Source organism: Callospermophilus lateralis, chromosome 12, assembly GCF_048772815.1.
Source record: "Callospermophilus lateralis isolate mCalLat2 chromosome 12, mCalLat2.hap1, whole genome shotgun sequence".
Classification (NCBI taxonomy): Eukaryota; Metazoa; Chordata; class Mammalia; order Rodentia; family Sciuridae; genus Callospermophilus; species Callospermophilus lateralis.
This window is the reverse complement of record NC_135316.1, coordinates 25,833,121-25,856,788: the sequence shown is the minus strand read 5'-3', so window position 1 is coordinate 25,856,788 and position 23,668 is coordinate 25,833,121. Positions and strand designations below refer to the sequence as shown.

Sequence of the window (23,668 nt, the reverse complement as noted above, 5' to 3'; positions counted from 1 at the left end):
ACCCTGATTATGCACTGATAAAGGAAAAATTTACATGTCTTTTTGTTTGGTATTTTGCTCGTGTGATCACTAGATGATAATGCTGGACTTTTGTTTTTGAAATGTTTTTGTAGGAATTTGGGGAAATAAGGTTGATAAATTTGTTGGTATCTTTCACTGTACAGTATTTCCCTTATTACGCTCCTCTGCACACTTGAACTGTTAATTTTTTCTTCGAAGTCATTAATAATGTTTGACAAAATAATCAATTTGTATATTATTTGACTTTAAGTGTCTTGTTGAACTTTACATTTTTTTATAACTACAGCAAATGTTACCTCATGATCTTCAAAGGAAAAGATATTTTCTTTGTTAGTATTGTAGGTATAATGCTTTGATATTTTTCTTTAGTATTTTTCTAAATTTTGAATATATAAATGATTCTTTTTGGGGGAGAACAGGGAATTAAGGGCCACATGACCTCTGAGCCACATCCCCAGCCCTATTTTGTATTTTATTTAGAGACAGGGTCTCACTGAGTTGCTTAGCACCTAGCTATTGCTGACACTGGCTTTGAATTTGCGATTCTCCTCCATCAGCCTCCCAAGCTGCTGGGATTACCACTGTACCCAGATAAATGATTCTTAACTATATATGTATGTATGTATGTTCAAACATGATCTTATTTTAGGTATTTCCTTGTTTGGGGGGTTTGTTTTAGAACTGGGGTTTAACCCAGTTCTTGCTAGGAGAGTACTCTACCACTGAGCTAACAGCAGCTCCATAGGTACTTTTTTCTTTTGAAGGGGGTGGGCACTGAACCCAGGGGTGCTCTACTTATTACTGTGCTATATTCTCAGTGCTTTTTATTTTTTGAGGTAGGGTCTCACCAAGTTGTTGAGGCTATAGATCTTCTTCCCTCAGCCTTCAGTGTCTCAGGAATTATAATTGTGTGCAATCACATCCAACTCGTACTTATTTCTTAATTTTCAGTTGCTATGTGAATTTCAAAATTATTCCTCTTTAGTTTAAAACAATTAAAGTTTTGCTCTTTAAAGCTTTGGACTAGCCTGTGACAGCTCAATTTCTATATACTTTTTCCCGTTTTGCTTCTTAACACTTAACATAATATTTGAAATTCATCTGTATTGTTACATACATCAAATGTAAGTGGTTCCATATTTTTAACAGTATACCATTAAATGAATATGCCACATTTTGTCTGTTCAGTTTTCATTTGATATAGACTCTTGGGATAGTTTCTAGTTTTGTGGATATTATGAATAAAGCTGCTATGAAGACTCATGTTCCAACAATTTATATATTCATTTTTTGGTGAACATATCTAGGAGAATTGTTGAGTATAGGGTAGGTGTATGTTTCTTAGAAACTGCCAATATTCAAAAGTGTATGTCCTATTTTATATTCCCACAGACAATGTATGTGATTTTATGTTGTTGTACCTCCTTGTCAATACTCTGGATTGTCAGTCATGTTAATTTTAGCAACTCTAGTAAATATGTAGAGCTGTTTCAATTTCACTTCCTTGTATCTTCTGGTGTGGAGTACCTCTTCATTTAACCCCCCCCCCTTTTTTTGTGGACTAAGGGGGAGCATTCAATTACCTTTTTTTGAAGAAAGCACTTTTGATTTTCCCTTATTGCTGTTTAACTAGGTTGTGTGGTTTCATGGTCATCTGATGTAGAATCAATTACATAATACATAACTACTGTATATAATATAATCTATGGTGTACAAATGAGTTAATGCAGAGATAGCTTTATTTGAACTCTGAAAAGCCAGAAGATGTTGGGAATACAGAATGTTCCTATTTGGACTTTTCTTTCTTGGAAAATATGAACTAAAAGATGGAACTTCTTTTTTAAAAGTTATCCAGTTGTTCAGTTAACTGACCCTGTATTCTAATGTTTCATTTGTTCATCCATTTAAGTTATATCAAAAAGTAAGATGTAACTATGGATGTATTTTCAGTTGTCTCAAAAATACAATTGTTTTCATGGCATTTTCACAAGTTTCTCTGGAAAATATTGGCTTTTGACTTTCTAATTTTTTTTGGCTATTATTTACTCCATCACTATTTCCCTATAGTGTTTGAAGATATATTCTTTTTTTTTTTTTTAAAGAGAGATTTTTTTTTAATATTTATTTTTCAGTTTTCGGTGGACACAACATCTTCATTTTATTTTCATGTGGTGATGAGGATAGAATCCAGTGCCCCGCACATGCCAGGCAAGTGCGTTTACCGCTTGAGCCACATCCCCAGCCCGAATATATATTCTTTTTTGAATAGAAAGAATCTATTAACACTAGAATAAAATAACCAGTGAAAAACACACTTACTTTTTCCTTTTCTTTCCTGTCCTTCTCTTTTTTCTCTCAGTTTGTGGTACTGGGAATAGAATCCAGGGCCTCATTCATCTTAAGTAAATGCTCTACTGCTGATATACAACCCCCCAACCCTTATTTACTTACTTACTTACTTACTTAATGGGGATTTTACCTAAGGAGCGCTTTACCACTCAGCCTCATCCCCCAACTCTTTTTTTTGAGACAGGGTCTTACTAAGTTGCCCATGTGGGCCTCGGCCTTATGATCTTGTCTAAGCCTCTCAAGTAAATGGGATTACAGGTGTGTGCTACCATGCCTGGCCCACTTATGTATTTTCCCTGTCCTGAACTACTATAAGTAGCAGTTTTTAATTTATTGCTTTAGCATCCAGTATTGAAGTCTATCTTTGGCATGAAAGCAAAGGATCATACTCATGTTTGATAGCATCTCTCCAAAACCTATGAATTTCAGAATGTCCATTTCTTGGGAGGAATTCTACTGTTGAATAATGAGTGTGCTAATGGAAAATGCCATTTTTCATGGCTTGAAACCACAGGCATCTACTTTAGAGGAAATGATTCCCTTTTAAGTGATTTGTATAGCAAGATGTTCAATACCCATTATTAATAAAATCCTGTTTCTTGAATTTTTATAATACATATATTGTAATTTGAACAATTCAACCTCCTGGGTGTTCAATTATATTTTATCTACATTATATACATACCTGCCTTAGAATTTATTTTAGCAATTTATATATTACATAAAATATATTGTATGTAATATATAAATAATAGTAGGCTTATGTACTTCATAGAAATAAAGCTATCTCCTTTCACTCAAAGACTGGGAGAATGTTAGGGGTATTGTTAAATAGTTGGCTATTCTCTTTAAAATATACCTTCTTTAATATTTTATCTCCTAAATCGTCATAAAAGCATATGTGGTACTGACTACATTTTTGACTGTGTGAAAAATTTCTCTACTTCATCTTAGGATATGGTTAGTGGAATGCCCTCCCCTTTTTTTTTCCACTTTAGACAATTTAAATGGTTTGGAATGACAAGGTATAGTCAAACATTAACATGTCCATAGTTCTTATTACCTGAATTTTAATTCTAAAATTAAAGACACTACTTTTATCCAAAGTGGTTGTCATGTAGTCTTATATGTATTACCTTTTTTTTTTTTTTTAAGGATTTCAGTTATTTAAAATTTCAGTTAAGGAATTATTCTAATTATTCTATGCAATTATTGGTTAACCCTCACCCCCGTTCCATCCCCTGACCTTATTTGGCAGTGTCACTTGGTGATAACTTGTTTTTCAGAATCAGAAAATACTAAATCCATCTGCCTTTGTGTATCAATTTTCCAGATTTTAAAATTAAATTAGAAGCTGGCTGCATTGGCATGCACCTGTAGTCCCAGCAACTCTGGAGACTTAGGAAGATTGCTTGAGTCCCTGAGTTTGGGGCCAGCCTGGGCCCCATTCAAAAACAAAACAACCCTTCAAATTACTACTATCATCAGATGGATGTACTTGTACAATAGCTCACTGTGACTTTTATCAGGTTGATTACAATGTACTGTAGGGCGGTACAGCCTGTAATTCTAGTGACTTGCGACTGTGAAAGTAAGATCACAAGTTTGAGGCCAGTTAGAGCAATTTAGTGAGAACCTGTCTCAAAAATAAACAAAAAATAAAAAGAACTGGGGATGGAGCTTAGTGGCACCTTGTCTCTGGATTCAGTCTCTAGTACCCCAAAACAAAACAAAACAAAAACAAAGCAGTGTACTATAAACCTCATTGCTGTAGAGTGCTTGTTTTTGGTTTGGGGCCTTGTTTGTGCATGCTAGGCAAGTGCTGTGAGCCAGGTCCCAAGCCTTTAGTGGCTTATTTTTGAATATTGAATGTAAGTATTAAGCCACACTTTTGACTAAATGTTGACAACTAGAACTTGGCAAAATTCTAAAGATTACCTTTTCAAGTTTCATTAAATTTGATATCTTGTAAACTTCAGATTCAGTTTTGAAAAGTTGAGAAGGCTTAATTTAACATTTTATTCGACTGTCATTGTATTAAGAATAATTAAGTAATGCTGTTCAATTTGGTTTTATGTTTCCATTTATTTTCATTGTCGGCCTTAATTTTACCAAAGGTGGTTAGAAAGATGTTAAAAATTTATAAAACCAGCTTAAGAACACAGATGAATTTATGAGATCTTCAACAAATACCTTGCATAGGGCTAGAGATATAGTTCAATTGGTAGAGTGTTTGCCTAGTATGCTCAAGGCCCTGGGTTTAGTCCCCTGCGCCACCAAAAAAACAACAAAATAAAAACCTTCCATAGTAGATAGAATGCCAGTTGCTGGTAGAAATTATAAAAAATAATTTTTAATTGATTTGTGACAAACTTTCAAAAAATATTACAGGTTTTTATGGCAGAGACTATGGTTTTTCTATTAGTGAGATGCATTAGCAAATTTCCTATGAAGTACATGTAAAACTCTTGATATGTTTTTCATGAATAAATTTTTGGGGTGGGTAGGAGTGTAACTTTGTGCCCTAAATGAGTTTAGAAAATAATACTTCTCTTTTTAGGGTAGAGAATTCCAATATTTTGTGGTCATGTACTCCTTACATAAATCTTTTTAAGGTTAACCACAAACTTATATGTTTGTGTACTGCTACATTAATATTTCAGTTATTTTATAGAACCATACATTTTATAAGGATGAGATAATTTAAACCTGTTTCCACAGAAAAATCTTGGGTGTGTGCTTTTTGGACAACATTGGTCCAAGGTAGGAAGTGTCTTTTTCTGATAGAGCACAACAAAAATATGGATATGTTCTGCTTTGGCACAAGTAGAATAAGATTTTGTAGGTATAGTAGGAATCTATCTTTGTTACATTGAGAGAGCAATAATCCTTTTATACAAGGGCCTGTAGAAATTGGGACTTGGCAAAAAAGTTTTCTACCAGATTTAAAAATTACTATTTAGGATTTAATAGTGTTTTATGCCAAAACAAAATTAATCTAAATTTTAAGTTTGCATACTTAGAGGAAATGGGGCATATTTTAAATTGAAGGAAAATCTTCATTTAATGAAAATTAGGTCCTTTCATAATGGAAACTTTATTCTGCAAAATGGTATCTTAATAGAATCTTGGTTATTGTTAAGAACTTTGAAGAGATGAGTTAAAACTTCTGAAGTCAAATTTTAAAAGGCTGAATCTGATTTGTGTTTCTAGGGATGAAGCTTCTGAAACTCCAGCTTCCAGTATAATTCAGAAGAGTTAAAGACCAAAAATGCTACAACCATACTTTATTTCAGGTCAGTCAGCATCTGTACATTGATGCCAAGTTTTTATTTATTTTCAATTTTCCCATTCTTCCTAATTCTGTTGACTATAATAAACATAGATACGTGCTAATAAACATGTAATGTAATCTTTATAACAAAATTGGGATAGGCACATTTTATCCTAATACCTTCAGCAAATATTACTTTAAATATATTTCTTTCCTAGCCACTTTATCTGGTGATGGCAAACATTCTGTCCTGTTTTAGCTTCTGTAGGTGTGGTGCTGGAGACAAGTGATGGCATTGCCTGAGAGCTTATTAGAAATGCAGGATCTGCAGGCCAGACTCAGAATGATCTCCTGAATCAGAATGTCCATTTTAACAAGGCCCCAGAAGGTGTGAGCACATTAAGAAGCACTGATGGGTCCCATATCCTTTCTAAGGTATTGAATATCACCTCATGCACCACCAAATTGACAGCTGTTTTGCTTATTGTTTTCCAACTCTAGAAAGTTAATCTTGGGCTTTGGTTATGAAATGTGGCTCTGAGTAACATTGAGAAACTTATTAAGAATATACATTCTTAGACCCCATCCCCAGAACACTTTGGGGATGTTTGCTTAAAGCCTTTAGGTGATTGGTGGTTGAACCATCAATCAGGGAATTACTAATTTAAAAGAATTGCTCTGGGGCTAAGGTTGTGGCTCAGTGTGGTAGAGTGCTCGCTAGCACATCTCTGTGTGAGGCCCTGGGTTCGATCCTCAGCACCACATAAAAAAAGTAAATAAACAAAATAAAAGCCATGGTCCCTTAAAAAAAAAAAAATAAAAGAATTGCCCTATCAAATAAGTTTGTAGAATTGCCCTTTCAAATGTTTGTAGAGAATAACTTGATATACATATGAGCATTTTGTTGGGATTAAATTTTCAAATGACTGTATATGTATATACCCTTCCTTAAATAAAATGTGAAGCAATCTCAAAATATATAGATAATGGAAAATCTAATGTGCAGAGGTATCTTTGCCACACATCAAAGCTGTGGCATTAAGTGGCCTTTAAAGAGAGGTAGAGAAAGAAATTTTATGTTTATCAAATGACTTTGTCATTGGTTGGTTAAAATAACTGCCATTTGTTATAGATTTCATTTTCTAAGAATGTTAGTGGAAATAAATAAAGATAAGTTAAGTAATCAAAATGCCAAGTATATTGCTGGGCTTGGTGGCACACACCTGTAATCCTCCTCAGGAAACTGAAGAGGGAGGATCACTAGTTCAAAGCCAGCCTCAGCAACGGCAAGGTGTTAAGCAATTCAGTGAGACCTTGTCTCTGATTAAAATATAAAATAGGGTGGGGGTGTGTGTGGCTCTGTGGTTGAGTGCCTGGGTTCAGTCTCTGGTACCAAAAAAAAAGAAAAAAGACAATGTATAATTCTAGTGAAGGCTATAGACACTGCTTTTATTATAAGAAGTTAAGAAATACCCTACCCCAAGATCAAACCCAATGCCATGTGCTCCTAAAGCAGTTTCTTCTTTAGACTTTTTGAAGCACACCCAAGAGTAGGTATGAGCTTTGTGACAGAGTGCTTGCTCAGTATGTTCAAGGATCAGGTTAAGCCCCAACACCACAGTGGAGGGTGTGTGTGTGTGAGAGACAGACACACACACAGAGACATGACTCAAGAAATTTTCACTTTGTATTACAGAATTCCCTGAAGGGTTTGTTAGAAAGTGTTCCTGGGCTCTCTGAGACATAAGCCTAAGAATGTACATTTTAGCTCCCAAGTGATGCAACCTTGCACTGGGACATTTTCTTGTATAGTATATCTCTAGGTATTTAGATAATGTATCAGCTCACTTTAGGTAAAACCAGTGGCCTGAGCCACTGGATTAAAGAACAGTTTTATAGGTCAAATGTACTAATTCAAATTGTGAATATTTTTTACATCTGCTGTTCCATGATTCTAGTCCAGCAAATTATTTTTAGAGCTGGATGTGGTATTGTGTGCTTATAGTCCGACTCAGGAACCTGGGACAGGAAGATTGCAAGTAAGTGAGGCAACTTAGCAAGACTCTGTCTCTAAATAAAAAAGGGCTGAGGATGTGTCTCAGTGGTGAAGCGCTGAATGGGTTTAAAGTGGGTTAAATCTTCAGTACTAAGAACAAAAACAAAAACCTTTAGAATGAAACCTTTTAATTTTTTTTATTTAAATAAAACCTTCTGTAATAAAATTATACTATGGATATTAATTCTTGCTAACCAAACAATTTCTTTTTCAGGTCAAATCACTGGAGAAACAAGCCAGAAAACACTATGGATTCTTCCACATGAACAATTTATAGATGGATGAGTAATCATAACACTCTGTGTCCCAGGGCAACATTTTCTGCAGTTAAAAGTGGTTATCTAGATCATAAACTTAAGTTTCCAAATTAAATCTAGGTGTTACCTACTACTTGGTGTGGTGGTGGTCTTACTGGCTGATTTTGAAAAATATTATGGTACAGCCCACAAACTCAAAAATTATGAATAAACCTCCTTTTCAAACTTCCTTACTGAAACCACTAGAAGACTATGATCATCCTCTCTGTCATGAAATTTTAGACTGAAGAAATTTTCTGCATTGGGGTGAAGGCAAGCTCAATAGTATAGGGCTTGGGCTGGGGATATGGCTCAAGCGGTATTGCGCTCGCCTGGCATGTATGCGGCCAGGGTTCAATCCTCAGCACCACATACAAACAAAGATGCGTGTGCCGAAAACTAAAAAATAAATATTAAAATTAAAAAAAAAATAGTGTAGGGCTTATCTGGTGTGCGCAAAGTCCTGGATTCAATCATCTGCACCAAAATAAAGCAGATGATTTAACTCGGGGCATGCATTTAACAGAGGGCTATGAGCAAAGGTGTGTAGTGAATTATGTAATGCTTAGATTTCAGTTGACTGGTAAGGTTTCCCTCATACCTTGAGGGAAAATTAGGGTTAGGAATCCCAGCTGTGTTCTGTAAGGAGCATAATCTGCCAATCAGAATGTGGATTTCATCAATGAGCCTTTGTTTAACTCTACTTATTAAGATTTGACACCTGTAGTTATATACTTTTAAAGTTTAAAATTTTAGGAGTTTATGTTAATTTCATCAGTATTGAGCATTTTCAAAATTCTTCATCTTGTTATTTCATGAATTGGATTTTTGTTATCCTGCTCTTTCCCTATATTTTGCTGATTGCTCTCCTTGAGCATTTTTGCTTCTCCCAGTTTATGTGCCAAACAGTTTCTTTTCTAAGTGCTTTCTTAGTCATTTGATTGTTCTGAACCTTGCTAGCACTGACATGTTAACATCCATGACCAAGTGTATATATAGCTCCTTGTATAAAGGTGATATATAAACTAGTACTCAAAAGGTAACACCTGAACTTCAAATTGAAGCAACCTGATCATCATACCAAATCAGATTCTACCAATTTAGAATATCAAGATGGAGCTAGGCACAGTGGTCCACACGTGTAATCCCAGTAGCTCAGGAGGATTGTGAGTTCAAAGCCAGCCTCAGTAACTTAGCAAGGTCTTAAGCAACTCAGCGAGGCTAAATAAAATATATAAAATGGGCTGGGAGGTCTCAGATTAGTGCCCCTGGGTTCAATCCATGGTACTCCCCATGATTAAAAAAAAAAAAAAATGGGATTAGGTAAAAAAAACTAGCTCCCTATCATTATTGTTCAACATTTGTAAATTCACTCTCTTGGGTACTAGGTATTGCAGAGAATGTGTGATATACTTTATACTGCAGTCACTAGTAAAACAGGTCATAAAGTAACCCAATTACTTTTGTCCTTCCCTTTATATACACTGGAAAATAATGTCACAGAGGAAAATGATGCTTTTTTTTTTTTTTAAGTTAGGGTAATAAAGTAAAAAAAAAAAAATCTTTTTTTAGTGAAACATGGCAAAAGTGATGCATTCCATTTGTTGCGGGTATCTAGTCCTGAGAGTGCCCATTATTGTATAGTTGAAATATACAAGGACATTACTTTGGCCATGTAAAAGTCTTTTAATAGCAGCATTATCAAAGGATTGCTACCTCACTAGAGAACTTGCTTATGAGCAATAAATAGCTTTCCAGGGAATTTTTAGTTGATTGAAGTTCTCTTCATTATGCAGAACTTCAGCATTTAATTATTTTTACTTGTGTCCATCTATTGAAAAACTATGGGTTAGAGCAAAATAACTGCGTTAAATTGTATGGGTTCATATTCTGTTTCTACTAAATGTACAACTTACTGTCAAATCTGGGGAAAGCTGTTAGTACATTAAGTTTCATGTTTTGGTCAAATTAACTTGTCCACATTCCTAGTCGAGTTTTGCCTGTTGACTTACTACAGCTTCCACATTTGTCTGTATAGTTCCTATACAGATTCCCTACTTCGTTTGTAGGTTAGACAGCCCTATCTCCTTAAGGAGATAAGGCTGTTCAACTTAGGGATAATTTTGAGGCAAATTTTACTTCGAGATTCTTTTATATGTCATTGATTATTAATCCCTTATTGTACCTGCACCATTACTAACACAGATCTCCTAATTTCCCCCCAGAAAGCTATGAAATCAGAATACTAGAATGCTGAGGTGAAAAGGTTCAATCCCAGCCATCAGTTAGCTAGAAAATCATATTTAGTATCCACCTTGTTTTGAAGTCTATATATTTAAGATATAAAGGAGGGGCTGGGGCTGTGTAGCTCAGAGGCAAAGCGCTTGCCTCGCACGTGGGAGGCACTGGGTTCAATTGTCAGCATCACCTAAAAATAAAATAAAGATATTGTGTCCATATACAATTTAGAAATAGGAAACAGCCCAAGATCATGTTTTATTGAGGAAAAAGAAAAAAGTAGTTTTAGGATATAAACTCAAAATGGATTTTTCTGAAATATTTACACAACGTGTACTGTGTGAAACTTTTATTTCACATAATGAGAAACTAATGAACTCAACAATTGCTCGAAGAGATCATGAGGTCTGTGGCAGTCCCTTCCTGCAAGGGACAATGTGGTATCCAATAATGTAGTGGCATGACAAGGCTCACCTGAGACCCAATGCCAATCTTCCTAGTCGAACTTGCTTTTCAAAATTACTTGATAGAAGTTCACATTTTATGCTCATAGGCCTCACAAAGTCTTGGTTTAAATTCTTGCTGCATTTGAAAGGTTAAGCAGGCACTGCACCTTTACAAAAGTATTGTCACCTCCATCCTTTCTGATAGGGGGAACCTCTATACTAATTACTCCATTACCACATTATATCAGTCATCCTTCACGGCAGAAAATTCACTTTATTCAGTGCTTGGATGATTTGAATACAGATGCGGAGGCATCTTTTTTTTTTTTTTTTTTTTCTTAACACAGAGATTCACCAAGGACAGTAGAAAATTGAGTTGAAAAAGTCTTGTTCTTTAATTTTCTTAAATAATCCTCATGTATCTTTCCACATTGTGGAAAAAAAGAAATATGCAGTCTGGATATAATGCTAAGATTGCAGAATACTGGCACACATCTGTATTTTATATGTATTATAGTCTGACACTAACAAATGACAAGCTTACACTGCAAGAAGTTTACAGATAAAACTTTACATTTGAAAGTTTTAGATATGCCAGAATTCCAAACTGCTCCAAAGAGAGTACATAGGACTAGGTCTGAAAGTAACTCCATCCCAGTTCTGTTTGGTCACTGCAGCTGCACTCTGTATGCACCTATCAGCAGCTTAACCTAGGGAAAGGAAAAATGCATGCATTAGTATAGAACTACAATTTCCCTTTCTCACAAGAAAGAACAACATTGCCAAAACTTAAGTCATTGCTATTTTAATAAAAAAAAAAATTCCAAGTGTTTATAATTTGTTTTTGTTACTTCATTATATTATCAGATCTGTTTTAATCCAGCTTCCTTTCACATGGAGAGGTGATGGTCTAGACCTAACAATGGCAATACAGTACCAATGCCTAAAACAGGGCTTACAACTGCTAGACAGAGATGTTCTCAGATTTAACCTTCATCCCATTCCTGCCACATTGTCTTAGATTTTTCAAGTCAGACCCCCATACATCCAGTACTCTTAACCATAAGGAATACTCCTCTCCACGACAGGCACACTGAAATTTCCAGAGACTAAGATAATTGTTTTCTAAATGATCACCAAATATCATGGGACAGCAACCTGAGTAGTAATGCTAAACATGAAACAAGGACTCTTACCTTGGCAGAGGGTGCTTCTGTCAACCTTATAAAGAGCTTATTGGGGCCTGCAACAGGGCTGAAGGAGTAAACAAAATGACTATCCTAGAGTAGAAGGAGACAAGCAAACAAAGTTAGCATTTTTTCAGACAAACCTCAACATCTACAAATAGATTATAACTTTAGTACTAGGGATTCTCACAATGGTTAGATAAGCACTCTACTGCTCAGCTACACCCCCAACCCTTATGTATTTCAATTTTGAAACGGTCTCACTAAGTAGCCTAGACTGGCCTCGAATTTGTAATCCTCATCCCTCAGCTTCTCCATTCCAATGGAGTCAAAGAGAATCGTGTATAAATCAGTGTGCTACAATTTCTTTTCCTTTGATTTAAAAAGATACAAATCATAGAAACAATATCCAGAAAAAATGTCTCATTCAGCCCAAGGAAACAATTTTTGAAGTGGCAAAAGAAGTATATAAAGATTCTTCAAGATCTTTTACTTATGATGTCCAAAAATTTATAGTCACTGAAAGATTATGACTAAAATGAGCATAAATACAACCAATATACACAATGGTTGTATTTAGGAATTTGAGGCATTAAAGTTTCCTAAATTTTAAGTAAATATTTTTTTGGAATTATGATGGTAAGAGATCTGATATTCAAAATTGGTACTTTATGGTATTCTTATGTCCTAAGAATTTACCTTCAGAATAATGTTGGTTCTAAGACAATATGGTAACATTGACAAAAATTTAGGATGAGTATGTGAATTTGCTCATTCCCAACAAGTGGTATATATATATAAATTTAAGTAATATGAGCTTTTGGTTTGAAGAACTTTCAGTATTGGACTACAGAAATTCTTACCAGAAAAACAGGAAGTTGAAATTTATCATTTAAAACTACAGCTTGTACACTGCATGGTCCACAGAGCCGAGCAATAACTTCTTTACCCAAAAAGTTTGCATGAAAAATAAAGAGGAGGATGCCAGAGCCTGAGGGAGGGAAGGACAAGGGAGTTATTAACTTCCAGACCCTGAGGCAAGGCACCCCTGCAAGATAAGTGTCTTGTTGTTCATTAATTCTACTGAGGTAACTGTAGCTCTTAAGAAGCCATGGTTGGTCTATCTAAATAAACTCATCTATAATGTAGATGAATTTAAATATCTAAAACTTTTAATGTGCTTACAAATCACAAGACTGACAGAAGGGCCAGTCTGGCCTGTGAGCCTACTGCTTGTCTTTAGACCACATTCAAGGATCAGGGTTTAGAAAAATCTATCAGGGTATTAATTTAAGGATGACAGGGCATCTTTGTCTGTAGGATTTCAGATGAATAATAAGAATTTCATAGGATTCGAACATTGTAAACTTGCAGCAATTAACAAAACAAAAACAAACTTGGTAGGCCCATCAGTCTAGTCATGTCAGTTCCACCAAATAGCCCATCCCAATAATGTCTGGGTGAATAGTCAAAACTACAAAGTATGACTTCAATGGTGAGTTAACTGAACACTAACGTTATAATTGGCTATCTTTAATTGGTGTAACTGGACTTAATTTTCTTTAATACATTTTTCACTGATGAATACACACTTTTTAAATAGAGGCTGGAGACTTAAACAAAAAGCCAGAGCCCTGCTTCTTATCTATAGTCAGAGACAGCGTTATCTGTACCTTCTGTATGCAGCCTCTTTGTCCTAAAGAAGGGTCATGGTCTTCCTAAACAGGAGCTTTTAAGCAGTGGCTAGAAAGCAGGGCTGTAGTTTACATTTCTGTTTACTAAAATTTACGGGGAAAGACTTTTCTTTTTAAAGGGACAAAAATTATTAGTAGTAACAATTCTAGCTTAGAATATTTAAACTATTTTTAGTAATGCTCTAAAAACAGTTATAATTATTAAGACTCAACTCCCATACACTTTAAACAGGGTTAACAGTATTCTGAGGACCCTTCAACATTGCTTGGGATTGTGGCTCAGTGGGGTCTCTTTTCTGCCACAGCAGCTCTGCTGCTAATTTTATTTTACATAATTATTATACATAATGGCACTTCCTTCAGGTTTTGTTCAAAGAAAGAGTTGTGAAAATCAGTTGATAATTGTGACACTTCAAACTGAAAGAAGCATGAGGATAAGTATAGGTTTACCTTCTGGTATGTTTTGTGGAGGTTTATAATTGAAATCTGTTGAGAAATCTGGCCCCTCACAGAGTCGATGGCATGCTATTGGGAATACAGGTTCCAGTAGAGCAAGACGAGCTTCAAAGTAATCCTTGATTGTCTCTTCTGCCACTCTTGAAAGCCTAGTAAGAGGACAGGACTAGAGCTGTTAATGTAGATGAGTTTAAATATTGCATTATACTGCATAAACAAGAATGTTAATGAACTTTTAAAAAATGTTTAGTGGAATGTTAGCTAGTCTAATTTGATAATTACACATGGTATACATGTATCAAATTATTACAAAGGTATCCCATAATTTGTACAATTAAAATTTCTGAAAATATATATTAACATAGAAAAGAACAAGACAATTTATAATTTAGAACAACAATCTGCCTGCCCAGATTGAATGTTTTATTTTTGAAAGAACAGCAACTGGATCCTCATCTTGCTCCTCTGTCTTTTCTTCTTGCACTGGGTACTGACATAATGTACCGTGAATCTGTCTCACTGGAATTTAAGTTCCAAGATGGGAACTGTTTTCCCTACTGCTGCCTCTATATTCCTGGTACACAGAAAGACTGTGCTTAAATAAATACTTGCCTAATGACAAATGAAAAATCAAAATTGAGAGCCCCTCAATCCTGGAAAACAGGAACACTGGCCAGTGGCTGGATCCTTGTAGCTATCCCATGTGGACAGAAAAGATGAACTGGCTTTCTGGGAATCCCAGCAGCCATATAAGGCACACTGTGGAGCAGGCAGTTGGAGATGCCAGCACAGGGCCTTTTTGGCCTTTGGTTTCTTGTCTAAGATGTATTTTCTGTTCAGAACACAGATGCTATATCTGGAATTACAGCAGCCCTCTTGCAGAGACCAAGAACCTAGTGATTTCTTAATATAGTGAGATCAGGTGGTGAGAAGAATGGCTCATCCTCCTGGGGCTGCCTACCCTAAGATACTTCTTGTATGGAAAATAAGCACTTTACTTTCTGCAGTTATTAGCTTCTATTTCTAGAGTTTCTGGCAAGTCTTAACAAAAGAATTTTTGTTTTTGTTGTTTTTGCAGTGCCTGGGATGGAACCCAGGGTATTTGCTCATGCTTGGCAGGAGCTCAATGCACGCCTAGCACACCTTGGAGGGGTTTCACACCCCCAGTCCACCAAGAAAATTCTTAAGTGATTTAAAAAAAAATGCATTATAAAGTATGAACTTTGAATAAAATAAAATTCAGAATTTGGGGGCTGGGGTTATGGCTCAGCGGTAGAGTGCTCGCCTCGCATGTGCAAGGCCCTGGGTTTGATCCTCAGCACCACATAAAAATAAATAACAGTTACTGTGTACAACTACAAAAAAATAAATATTAAAAAAAATTTAGAATTCACTTGGTAGGGAATGAATCTGAATCTAACCGTGGTACACAGACCACAGAATATTAATCAAAATGAGCCAATAAAGACACGGAAGAAATTTTACATTTCTCACAGAAATCTGAAAAGGCTAGGTAATATGTGATTCCATCTACTGTAAGCAAACTAGGGGAACAGTTAAAGATCAGTTCTTGCCAGAGGTTTGGGGAAGGGAAATAAAGAGGTGAGAATAGGAATTTTAGGTCAGTGAAACTACTCTGTATCATACTACAAATATGGTGGAGACATCTGTCTAAACCCCATAGAGTGTATAATACCAAGACTGAACCCTAATGTAAACTGAACTCTGAATGATAAATAATTAGTATTGATGTGAATACATGGATTTTAACAAATGTGCCACTCTAATGGGGATGGTGATAACGTGGGAGGCTGTGGAAATAGCAGGGCAGCAATAAACCTAAAATTGCTTTAAAAAATAATTTTGAGAAAATGTCAGCCAAATTAAGTTCATACTTAAGATTTTAAGGCAATACTCTCAGATATGCCAATGTGATGTTCAAATTTTCTAAGACTTTCATAATTCATCTACTGATAAAAGAAACCCATTGGGACACATACTTAACCTTTTTTTAAGCAGTTGTCTCACATTTCAATTATGAAGTGTCCAAATAGATACATAATACTATGAGACTTAACCATGGTATCATCACTTCATACTTACGTCTCTAAATGGCTCTTCAGCAAGTCGTACACAAGCACGTTGTTACACTGCTTTGCAAAATGCAGCGCACTATTTTGGTGCTTTGACAAAATATTGCAGTCAGCTCCACATTCAATTACAAGCCGTACAATGTCTGAATTTCCTCTTTTACAGGCCTATGTCAGGAAAAGAGTAATAATTTACCCACTTGTAAACTGTAACTACAAATTAGTGTCAGTCTCTCTTTCACACATGCTTAGGAATTCTTTGGGAAAAGGGCAGGGCATGATGGAGAAGGGGCAAGACAGTAGGGGGCCAGGTCTCAGCAAGTGTTAGCAACTGTGCGGCATACTGCATGTACCACTAGGCCTCCCTGACAAGGCACACACTCACCAGGGTGTACTTGTCTGCCAACACTTTGCCCAGGCTCTCCAGACTCCCACCTGCCATCCTCCTTTCACTCCACACTTTGGCTTTTCTTATATTTCTATCTCTTATTTTCAACCTGTGGCTAGGCTACAGTTACTGTCACTAAGAATGATTACTCATACATATGAATCTCTACCCACACCTCTCTCCTAGGCTGTGGGTTCCTCATCCTAAGTGAAATGCCTGCCGAACAGCTGAATGCCCTATCTCCTGCTTGCCTCTGTGCTGCTTACACTCCCAACTTAGAACAAGGCCTCACCTGTTACCATAATCTGTGAATCCTATAAAGTTGTAGAACTAATCTACTTTTACCCCTGTCACTATTTAGGTATAGACCACCATTTTTTCACTTAATTTTAGAAGCCTGCCTAAAAACTGCCAGTCTTTTCACCAATCCATTTCTCCCTCATCACTAAGGACTATTAAAACATCCAATTGATCCTTTAATCTGATGATCTCTTTCTCCATCTACCTTTCAGTAGCTCCAAAGTCCCCTCAAGATTCATTCCCAGTTCCTCCTCAAGCTGTATTAAGTGCTGCTGTCCACTCCTCCTCTCCCCTCCCTGTTAGGGAGGTGTCAGTGCCTGCTGTTCAGATGTACTCAGTGGTTTGTCAATGAGATGATTCTTGGAGGTACCATCTCTGGTTTACATGTATGGCAATAACATACATAAAGGAAGAGTAAAGACTCAAAAAATCAGGCTGTTGAACAAAATGACATTTTCATGAACCAAAAATGAAAAAGAAAAAACAAAAACCCTACAAAGTTTAGACCCCAACTGTGGTCAAAGATCAGAAAGGGCTAGTAGCCTGTGTCCTTAGAGCAGCAGGATCAGAACAAAACTCAATGCCAGGCCTGCTGCAGAGCCAGGAGTCACACTGTGATCTGGTCATGACAAGTTTACAACCAGGTGTCAGATCCCTCCTTGGATCACAACTTACATAAAGTTGCATCTCCCAGTTAGGAGATGGGAAGACAAGAGCCATCTACAGTTTGATGTCTGGACCTGTTATGTCCTAACACCATGCTAGGTCATGAATATGGAACTGTCAGAGAGGAATGAACCATACTGGGTTAGACCCTGAGAGGCAAATCAAACCTGCTACATAGGGAGCAATACTGGGGGCCTCCAACCACCTGCCACTCAAAATACATCTGCAAACTGCAATTCCAAAGGAAATAGATTTATCAATACGAAATAATAGCAAACCGACAGCACATCATGCTTTCCTAGTCCCATGTCTCTGAACATTGATCCAACATGATTACTGCCATCTTGTTTGTAGTTGCCATTATGTCACTATGTGACTCCAGTACACATCTCAAACCCTACTAAATAAAACTGGCAGGCTAGGGGTATATCTTAGTGATAGAGTACTTGCCTAGCATGTGTAAGGCCTGGGGTTCCATTCCTAGCAGTTTTTTTTTTTTTTTTTTTTTAAAGCCAAGTATATGGTCTCAGCTTAACTGCCATTAAACATGTTAATAGTTTTTGAGAAAGGCAAAAACTTGGCTTATCATATACACCCCTTCTTCTTGTCTTAGGGTATGGGGAATCCACCTGTTTGCTACTCAAGATATGCTTCTGCCAGAAAGTTCCCAATAAATTACCCTTTATGCCATTCAGGACCTGTATGACTCTTCAGCTCCTTTCACTTTTGGCAGAGAATTCTCATACAATGGGACTGTAGTATTTCTAAAACAATTGCAGTCCTCCTATTTTTCTCAGTTTCCACTGATGCACTCCTGTTATTTTATATCCTTTCGCACAGCTTTATGCTTATCACATCTACCCTAAGATTCACCCTGGGTCCACAAGGCCAAGCTTGGGAGCACTTTCCTATGTTTGCTCCAATCACATTACTAACCACGCCACACTCTGCTGCTCTGCTGGGCCACTTCTATTCATCTGTACGCTGCTAGAGTCCAGGAACTATTCTGTACCCATGTTCTCCCCGTCCCCAGCACAGGGTCTGACAGTGGTAGGCACCAACATGAATACCTGCAGAGACTGAGGAACTTACTTTCATGAGTGCTGTCTCACCATTGCTCTGCTGGACATTTACAAAAGCTCCAGCTTCCAAAAGAATAGCCACTGTGGTTAAAAAGTTCTATTAAAAAAAAAAAAAAAAGGTTTAATTTCCAAAATTCTTTACACAGTTTTTAGAAATTATGAAATATTAAGTCATCAGGAAAACCACTGGGCAGATTTCATCCCAAGTGTTGGGTGGCTACTACTTTGCGGTGTTTCTTTACCACAAAGGCCCACAGCAGCATAGTGTTGAATGTTGAGGGTGGCACCTGCTTGGGTACCTGCTCATAATCATGTGCTTCCTATGCCAGCAAGTGCTATCTAACGTTTAGTCATTGGTTTCTATATAAGAACCTCTGCAGGGGCTAGTGTTGTGGCTCAGCGGTAGAGCGCTCGCCTCGCACATGCGAGACCCTGGGTTAGATCCTCAGTATCACATAAAAATAAATAAGTGAAATAAACGTATTGTGTCCAACTACAACTAAAAAATAAATATTTTTTCTTTTAAGAAAGAACCTCTGCATATAAATCCTTTAAAAAGTTAATACATGGGAACATTTTAATTAATAGCCAAAAGTAGAACATAATTTCAGTTTGAAAAATAATGTTGAAATCATTACTGGTACTTTTGAGGCCAAGTTTAATATAAATTACTTCCAGCTAGATAAATCACATTTTGAAAATTTAATTACTAAGTACTAGTGATGATAACAAAATCCATTCATAATATATCACAGGTTAACTGAAATATCAAAGTATAAGGTTATGTTATCATATGACCATTATATTTCACTACAGAAACAGACTGAATCCCTGATAGAGTGAAGTTACAAACCTTCTCAGCGGCATGGATGAGGGCTGTGGTTCCATTCTTCTGTCGTCCGTTTACTTTTGCACCTTTGGTGATAAGAAGTCTTAAGAGGTCATCCTGCCCGCCTGCTGCAGCAAGCATCACCAGTGTCATCCCACTGGAATCCTTTGTTGGTTTATTAACAAAAAAGCTTATTAGTCTTTAATAAGAAAATTTCTGGTACCAAGTCTCTTCACCCAAGATGTTTCAATGTGAAATCAGTAAAGGTACTGATTTAAAGCATCTATTTTTCACCACAATATGCTAAAAAATAATTAGAAACCATAACCTTTAGAACGATTTTTACACATGACTGTTGGCATAATTTTTAAAACTTTACAACATTAGTGTATTAAATTCTAAAAATACATCAACAACAGTTTGCATGATATAAAAATGAATGGTGAATTATTTTGGGGCAGATGGATCAAATTCTCTACCTAGAAAATCCAAAGCAAGTAACTTAAGTATATAAATGAAGAGTCAAATGTACAAAGTTACTGTATTCATAGATGGAAGACTCAAGATACAAATAAAAAACAGTTCTCTGCCAAATTAATCTACATATTTTATTCAGTTTTAATCAAAATTCTAACATTTTTTCCCGAAGTATTATCCCAAAGGATTAAACCTTAAAAATATACAACAAAAGCAAAAACAAAACAGAAGATATCATCTTTTCAGTGTAAGACTAGACACTGACAGATGTGACTATCCTAAAGTAAGAATTCTTTAAGCAATATAAGACTTCAAACAGAAAAAGACTAAGAAGAAAGGGCTGATACGCTTCTACATAAAAAACACATATACACTAGTGTGAAAAAAACCCCAGCAACAAAGAAAAGATGGGCAACTGCTATAAATAGGCCACCACCAAAAGGACACATACAATGGCCACCTGAAAACAATACTTTTTCCTTTTTCACAGAGGCAGAGGGTAAGCCAGAGCGAAGCCCAGACAGAGCAAAACCAAAAGAAATCGTCATTTTGAGAGGTTGGATTTACAAGTTCTGTATGTTTATACAGCTCTATACAATATATGAATTTTACAAAATGAATATGCATTACTTTTGTTATTAAGAAAAAAACTGGGTGAGGTCGTTGTAAGCACTAGTAGAGGTGTGGGTTGATACAGGGTTTGGGGCGCGTTTGGTGGAAAACTCACTGGGGGCCAGATTTGTTTGTGTTCTTTCTCTGGACTCAAGCAGCAGTGAAAAACATGAGTCCCTTAAGGTCAAAACAAAAGCACAGAAGAAGCGGGTCAGATGCCAGAGAAAATAGAAATCACCTGGAATAAAAAGATGCTGAGAACTGCTGGCTTATGCACCACTAGTGAGACACGACACCCCAAAAGGGAGCACTATGCCAAGATTAAGATTTCTCTGAAAGTCTGTGACTCTGCAGACCGTCTCTGTAGTACTTTGATCCATGAAATATGCCATGCAGCTTCCTGGCTGCTTGATGGTGTCCAAGATTCTCATGGTGATGCATGGAAGCATTATGCGAGAAAATCCAATGTGGTGTACCCCGAGCTGCCCAGGGTCACTCGGTGCCATAACTATACAATTAACTACAAGATTAATTATGAATGTACTCAGTGCAAAACCAGGGTTGGCTGCTACACCAAATCGTTGAACACAGAACGCTTTATCTGTGCCAGATGCAGAGGGCCTCTGGTCATGCTGCCATTAACTCGTAAAGATGGAACCCTCATTGAGTCCAATGTGAGACCATTTGCCAAATACATGCAGGAGAATTACCGAGTGGTGTTTCAAGGGACAGCTGGGATCAGCCATGGGGATGTGATGAGAAAGCTCAGCAAGGATTATGTTGCCAGTAAACAAAAGAAGAATCCTTAGAGTATGTTTATATGAGCTGAATCCTTTACTGATGAAAAGTTTTAGAAAAAAGTCTCTATTATTGTGAAGTTATGAATATTAGAGTTTAAATACATGTTTTAAGATTCTTGTTATTCATGATTATTGTTCTTAACTAAGGGCTCTATTGCTAGTCATTTTGTCCAGGACCATACCCTGAAACACTCCAGATCCATCTTGGGTCTTATTTTGAAAGCAAGTTTTAAAATGTAGAAGAAAATAGAGAAGAAAAATGAGTTTTTGAGAGTGGCAGGTTGAGAGAATGAAAAGGATACTGGGAAGAGAACAGTTTTAAAAGCAGCAGTTTACACAGGACTGTTGTCAGATGTAACCTGCTAAACCCACCTAGACAGAAAAGACAAACATGTTGTGTGAATTCAATTGCTGATGACACTGAGTGAAGCTGTCAAGCTATATAATTATTCAACAAATAAAATGTTTTTGCATCTCAAAAAAAAAAAGATAAAAACTAATATCAAATTTTTGTTTGTTTTTTGGCACGAAGGATTGAACTCAGGGGAACTTTCCACTGAGCTACATCCCCAGCCCTTATTAAATTTACAGACAAGGTGTCAACTAAATTGCTGAGGCTAGCCTCAAACTTACAATCCTCCTGCCTCGCCTTCCAAGTCAATAGAATTACAGACATGTACCACTCAAATATCAATTTATATCAAAAGAGCTATTTTCCATGTTCCTTGAGATTTTTCAAAGACATATTACCTCTTGGTCCAGGTTGTAGTCTTCATTTGAGTTAAGTGCAACCTTTACAGTAATATAATCCCCATTTTTCACAGCATCCCTCAACAAGTCTAAAATGAAAGGAAAGGTGAATTAGATTTTTATATATATATATATTTGTGAAAGGGAACTGAATAATTCCAAAACCACTCACTACTTGGAATTGTATCTGTTGTGACAAAAGTCTCATCTTCTCCATCAAGATGCTTTTGAAAATCTTCTAATTTCATCCATTCCAGCTGCAGGTCCATGCCCAAACTCAAAATCTGTTGCCTACCATCTGGAATATATAAGGGCCTTCCTTATTAACATACACTTTTCTGAAGTATTATAAAAACCCACAATGTTTTGTGGTGTTTTAACCAAAACTTTATGTATACTTTTAACATAGGTTAATAAATAATTCCATCTTTAACTGATAAAATTCCTGACTCTTGAGGAATTTTATAATAAAAACTATCTACATTTAGGTATTCCAAAGATATAAAGATAAATGGGTAACTTGTAATTGTAAAATGGTGAAATATGAAATTTTTTAAAACATATATTCTTAAGTTTTAGGTGGACACAATATCTTTATTTTATATTGTGGTGCTGAGGATTGAATCCAGTGCTTCGTGCATGCTGGGCAAGCACTCTACCACTGAGCCACAACCCCAGCCCCATGAAATATGAATTTTAAGTACAGGATTAAGTGGCTCAAAGGAAGGAGCAATCATGAAAATTTAGTAAGAGAACAATGAGTAATTCTATTCAACATGATATTTTCTGTCTTTAGCCATTCTTAGATATATGTTGCTTCCAACCATTTATACAGGTAAGTAATTCTAAATGTATAAACAAGATCTGCATGTAAACAAAAATCACTGCCTATGATCCTTCCAGTATTTTTTTTTTCCCTCTGTGATACTGGGATTTGAACCCAGGGCCTCATAACATGCTAGATAAGTGTTCTATCACTGATCTATACCTGCAGCTGTGCTATGATCGTCTTAATCTCCTCCTGCTGCTGATTTCCTCCCTAATGTTGCAAATCTGCAGGCACATTAACACTGGGGATGGATATGTTGATCCCTCATTACCCATGCAACACCATCACTGAGATCTCAGCATAGTTCATTTAGAGTAATTCCAAATGACTAAAAATAAACGTTTGATGAGTTAAAAAATCTTCACCTAACACTAATTCTTCAAACTATACAGATGTTAGGCAGATGTCAACAGAAATGAAATTTGTACAAGATATGCAAATAAAGGAAATTTTTCCAAAGCCCTCAACTCAAATTGATACTTCTCTCTGCTAACTCTGAGAACATGACATTACAGAAATAGCACAGAATTGGCACTACATACTCTGGCTCTGTATCCCAGGTGCCTATGAGTTGTGTGGCTTTAAAGAAGTACCCGACTTTCTGAATAACAACAGTAAAAAAAAAGCTAACACTCATAAGGGGCATTAACTTATTCATAAGAATCTATTTATTCCAAACCCAATAACCTGTTAAAGGACCCAATAATAAAGATGAGAGAGGGGCTGGGGATGCTCTCAGTGGCAGAGCACTTGCCTAGCACTTGTGAGGCACTGGGTTCAATCCTTAGCACCACACTAAAATAAACAAAATAAAGGCATGCTGTTCAT

At 36.4% G+C, this 23,668-nt stretch overlaps 2 protein-coding genes across 6 annotated transcripts in view; one reads left to right on the top strand and one right to left on the bottom strand.

The window, feature by feature from the left end:
* Nucleotides 1-8,188, top strand: part of Pspc1 (paraspeckle component 1) — a 93,031-nt gene extending 84,843 nt beyond the window's left edge. Inside the window, exons 7-10 of one of the 4 annotated variants that reach the window (XR_013092884.2) lie at nt 2,154-2,229; nt 5,584-5,666; nt 5,904-6,079; nt 7,915-8,002. Coding sequence is in view for 3 of the 4 variants with exons in the window: in XM_076872516.2 (XP_076728631.1) it covers nt 2,154-2,229; nt 5,584-5,618 (111 nt within the window). In the remaining variant the exon portion in view is untranslated. Of the gene's footprint in view, nt 1-2,153; nt 2,230-5,583; nt 5,667-5,903; nt 6,080-7,914 lie in introns of those variants that run through there. The other 3 variants (XM_076872516.2, XM_076872517.2, XM_076872518.2) reach the window with 3 other exon arrangements.
* Nucleotides 8,189-10,360: 2,172 nt separating this feature from the next.
* Nucleotides 10,361-23,668, bottom strand: part of Mphosph8 (M-phase phosphoprotein 8) — a 43,168-nt gene continuing 29,860 nt past the window's right edge. Inside the window, exons 5-13 of one of the 2 annotated variants that reach the window (XM_076872704.2) lie at nt 22,184-22,309; nt 22,012-22,100; nt 19,397-19,537; nt 18,554-18,640; nt 16,121-16,275; nt 14,012-14,166; nt 12,731-12,858; nt 11,877-11,960; nt 10,361-11,390 (exon numbers count right to left, since the gene is read on the bottom strand). In XM_076872704.2, coding sequence (XP_076728819.2) covers nt 11,349-11,390; nt 11,877-11,960; nt 12,731-12,858; nt 14,012-14,166; nt 16,121-16,275; nt 18,554-18,640; nt 19,397-19,537; nt 22,012-22,100; nt 22,184-22,309 — 1,007 coding nt within the window. In that variant the 3' untranslated portion in view covers nt 10,361-11,348. The remainder of the gene's footprint in view (nt 11,391-11,876; nt 11,961-12,730; nt 12,859-14,011; nt 14,167-16,120; nt 16,276-18,553; nt 18,641-19,396; nt 19,538-22,011; nt 22,101-22,183; nt 22,310-23,668) is intronic. The other variant, XM_076872703.2, reaches the window with a different exon arrangement.